This window comes from Penaeus vannamei, chromosome 15, assembly GCF_042767895.1.
Source record: "Penaeus vannamei isolate JL-2024 chromosome 15, ASM4276789v1, whole genome shotgun sequence".
In the NCBI taxonomy this organism is placed as follows: domain Eukaryota; kingdom Metazoa; phylum Arthropoda; class Malacostraca; order Decapoda; family Penaeidae; genus Penaeus; species Penaeus vannamei.
Window position 1 is genome coordinate 5489840 of NC_091563.1, and position 5000 is coordinate 5494839.

Sequence of the window (5000 nt, forward strand, 5' to 3'; positions counted from 1 at the left end):
AGAAGCAACTTTAGGAAACAGATAACAAGGGGCGGGGGAGGGGGAGGGGGAGAGGGAGGGGGAGGGGGTGTAGGAAACAGCTGTTACAGGAGTGGGGGCTGGCATGACCTTCATTTCCAAAAGGATGTTATGTGAAAGCCTAGAACTCATTATGGTCCTCCCATCCTCTCTGTTATGTGTTTGTCACATTTCCTTGATACTGACATTTCCTTTATATCCATGTTGATTATAAATATATTATTAACATATTTTTCATCTATTTTTTCATCTGTACACTTCCGTTCTGTATTTCTCTCCCGATATTTTTTTTCTTCTTTACGTCCATATCTCTCTCTTACATATATGTTGAGAGAAAATGTAAACTTCATAACTGTGCTGTCGTTAATATTTACAAATATCCTTTTATACCTTCACCAAACGTTTCATCATTTTCTAACAATATTTTTCTGTGGGTATTTTATTATGAAATATCAGAGCTGGCCTGAATTGACTGAAATCGTACATTACTCTTGTAATTATTTCAGTATTTTTACATTCTCTTTGTTTAGTTTTCTGACAGGAAGTTTTCTGTCCGTGACCAAATCCTTCGTGCATATCATAATTATTATATTTGTATTGCTACTTTCCCATCTACAGAAAATTCTCCCCAACAGTATATTTTCGAAATGATAATAGTAACCAAAAATCGATGTAGTTGCTTCACGTATTACCCGAGTGCAGATTTCCCTGTGGATCTCATCCTCTCGAATGTATTCAGGTTTCCGCGTTCTTTCGGGCATCCTCTTCGTCCTCATTTTTGGCGGGAAAATGTATAGTGCATTCACCTCTTATTATTAGCGTTGTTGTTGTGGTAGTTGTTGTTATTATTATTGTCTTTATAATTGTTAGTATTTGTATTATTATTAGTTTAAATAATACAGGCACAGATCCAAGGGGGGAGAGGGGCGCAACCCCCTTATCATGGGACATTTTTTTTAGCCGAAGCTTTTGAACGAAACAGCTGACTCGACCTTATGGCTTCCGATACGTGTATATATGTGATGTATGCGAAAAACTTTGGCCTCCATTTGTGTGCTCTCCCTTTCAAAAAATCTTGGATCCACACCTGAGTATTATTCTTGATTATGATAATAATGGTATAATTAAATAGTTATTGTTACAATTATGATGATAATGCAAATAAAAATGGTATTCATAATAATCACGATTTAATAGCAATAATAACAATAGCAGTAATAGTAATGCTAATAATAATAATAAAAATGATAACAATAAAAAAATACTAATAATGAAATAAAATACTGATAATGAAATAATAACAATAATATGATACTGATAATGAAATAATAACAATAAAATAATACTGACAATGAAATAATAACAATAAGATAATAATGATAATAAAAGTGATCATGATGATAATGATAAAAGTGATAATAATAATTGTAATAATAGTGATGATAAAAATGATGATGACGATACTGCTTCTATTAATACTACGAATGGTGATAACGATGATGATCGTCGTTATTATCATTTTAATAATTATACTTTATTTAAGATATTTTCACGTGTTCATATTGTTTTATTTGTTTACTTTGTGCAATATTTGGATTTTTTTGTTCCATATTTTTCAGTTTTACTAGATTTTCTTCCCTGTTTTTAATATGTTAACTGGATGTTACCGTTATTGGATTTACTGTTGCCATAAGTTATTATTATGCTTTGAAACCATTTAATTTTTGTCGCGCATTAAGATTAGTATGGAATGTTTTATCTTTAAGACTTAATTTCTGTTCTCGGTTAGTGTTTTATGTTCACTACTTCAAATTCTATCGGTATTTTCAGGCGTTTATGAAAGCGATCAAGCAAGCATGTACAGACAGTGGAAATACACTTATCACTGTTCGCATAGTCTTATGTAATAACGTTGGTGTAATAGTGAAATGACAAATAATAGCCTACAATTAACACCCTACGGAGACATCGATCTCTGTTCTTTGTTCTTCCTTAGTTTTCCCTTGATTAATCTCTGTTCTTTGTTCTTCCTTACTTTTCCCTTGATTAATTTGGAGAAGTCACACATATTACCTGGCATTATGAAGAAGAAACAAAACTGCGAATATTTGATTTTTCTTCAACAAATCACAAAAAAGAAAGATAATTTTCGTAAGGAATACTGTATTTCTTTCCAAGACATGAAGAATGATTCATACTGTAAAAATATGGATGTCAGCCATTAATTTCGAAACGGGTTGAAAAAATAGACTTCAGTATGGCCGCACTCGACAAGGTTGCACCATAGAATAATGATTTAATAATATAACGAGATGGTAGTACTATAGAATAATAGGAACAATACTAATAACATAATAACAACAGGATACAATTCGTTATGTATGGACCTTGTAATTCGGGCAGGAATTTTGGAAGAGCAGTATTATATTACTAATTTTATTTCTTTGTCTGCATGCGATTTATTGAATTTAGTGATCAGATAGTAATCAATGCATAATGAGTAGTTTCAATTTTTTTATTTATTCATTTATTTTTATTTATTTATTTTTATTATTATTATTTTTTTTTTTTTTTTTTTTTTTTTTGAGAACAAGGTCGAGTTGCCTATTCTTAAATTTCATGTTCGTTTTTTTTTTTTTTTTTTTTTTTTTTTTTTTTTAATAGCTCGCTTTAAATGACTTAACTAATATATTTGAGTACCATTTTCCTAAATCACAACTTACGAAATTTGATGTCGATGACCTTATGCTATACAATTTTTGTCAGATTTTACAGAACAAAAGAAAAATAATCCATTGTTTTTGCTTTGCTTTTTTTTTCCTTTTCATCTCCTAATGTGTTTAAGAAAAAAATGAATAAGTGTGAATTATCTACAATGAAACATGGGATTAACGTTTCATTTCATCCTAATTACATATACACTCTACAGTTATTAATTTTGCATTCATGCCTATTTGAAGCGTCATAATCAGCTCAAGATTTTACTTTCAATTGCAAATGTCACGTGATTTCTTAAATGGTCACTAAATATAAGCACTTGGCAACTCCGAATCCATGGAAGTATCGCCTGACGTAATAAATTTATCAAAAAGAGATGGGAAGAATAGTTGAGAGTAAGAAAAGAGAAAAAAATATGACAAAAAAGAAAAAAAGAAAATACGGAGAGAAAAAAAGAGATAGAAACACAGAGAATATATATTTTTTTACGGACTTAGGATAAAAGGATAAAAGGTATAGCGAATTCATCATTTGGTTTATATTATATTGGCTTAGAGAGAATTTCATCTTTTGTATATACACCATCTTTCAAAGGGTCAAGATACCCACTTACAGGAAAAATATTACATGATAAATACGACATATATTTGTGGTCATTTACAATAATATCTTTTATTCCTGATTATCTCACAATAACCAGAATCCTTATATATTTAATTAAATACTTAATTCACAATACAACAAATAGAATGTGTCAACAGTTCATCCTTATTCGTATTTAGAATCACATTTGCATAATGTCCGGGTACATATTCAGGGCCGGAGTTCTAATAGCTACGAAGTCTGAATTTGTTATTCTATTTTGAAATATATTCGAGTAATATTTTTATTGCAATATGGACTCAGATTCTCTCAGAATATTTCTTTTCAATATAACTATATCTTTTGGCTGAGAAAGGTATGGCCATTTTTACTTTTTCGGCGTTCTAGGCCTAGTAAATAGCACCATCGAGGGGACTACAGCTGTTCTAGAGCCATATTCTCCACGAACACTTGATGGAGAGCCACATATACATAATCTAATACAGCTTTTTTAACATCTCAGTGCCTCGGTCCGCCTAAATCCCAGCTCTGCACATTTCCCCTGGTGAGTTTCTCGCCTAAACGGGGCTTATTGCAACGAATACGGAAGTGCGAATAACTGAATAATTACGTAATGCAATAATCAGCATTTCCAGATTAGATCCTAATCGCGATTACGCTATTCTGAAGATGTTAATTACACACATACAAAGTTATTTCATCCAAAACCTTTCTACAACGGATCATTCCTCATTTCTTTCCCTTCTTCCCCTTCTGCTTCTTGCCTCCGGGCGCCCACTGGTAACCGCGCCAAAAGAGAAGCTCCTGGACGCTGTGACAAATGAAGAGAGCGTTGCGCATCGCCGTTTCTCCGAGAATGTCCACGTGAACGCGACCTGTGGGGAGGGAGAGAGGGAAGTGGGTGATGATATGGCGTTTGGAGGAAGAGAGGAAGGAGGAAGAGATAGAGAGAGAGAGGAGGGAAGGAGAAATAAGCGATGGAGGAAAGGGAGTCAAGGAAGGGAGGGAGAAAAGAAGAAGGGAGAGGAGAAGAAATATGGGGGAAAGGCAGGAATGAGGAAGAGAAGAAGAAAAAACATATATATACACATTTTTTCATATACATGCACATATACACATTCATCATATATATATATATATATATATATATATATATATATATATATATATATATATATATATATATATATATATATATATTATATATTATATATATACATATATATATATATATGTATTATATATATACATATATATATATATATCATATATATATATATATACATATACATACATACATATATATATATATATATATATATATATATATATATATATATATACATACGTATATATATATGTGTGTAAATATATATATATATATATATATATATATATATATATATATATATATATTATATATATACAAAAATGAATATATATATATATATATACATATATTTACACATATATATACGTATATATATATATATATATATATATATATATATATATATATAGAGAGAGAGAGAGAGAGAGAGAGAGAGAGAGAGAGAGAGAGAGAGAGAGAGAGAGAGAGAAAGAGAGAAAAAGACATAGACAGACAGAGACAGGAAGGAAAGAAAACAAATGCATCTTTACCTCCTCCCGACTCCTTGGAA

At 30.9% G+C, this 5000-nt stretch overlaps 2 protein-coding genes across 2 annotated transcripts in view; one reads left to right on the top strand and one right to left on the bottom strand.

The window, feature by feature from the left end:
- LOC113803324 (uncharacterized) overlaps nt 1–5000 on the top strand; it is an 18141-nt gene that overhangs the window by 239 nt on the left and 12902 nt on the right. The window lies entirely within an intron of this gene.
- LOC113803323 (small lysine-rich protein 1) overlaps nt 3278–5000 on the bottom strand; it is a 2119-nt gene continuing 396 nt past the window's right edge. Inside the window, exons 1-2 of the mRNA XM_027354086.2 lie at nt 4981–5000; nt 3278–4214 (exon numbers count right to left, since the gene is read on the bottom strand). The exon at nt 4981–5000 is cut by the window's right edge and continues 396 nt beyond it. Coding sequence (XP_027209887.2) covers nt 4069–4214; nt 4981–5000 — 166 coding nt within the window. The 3' untranslated portion in view covers nt 3278–4068. The remainder of the gene's footprint in view (nt 4215–4980) is intronic.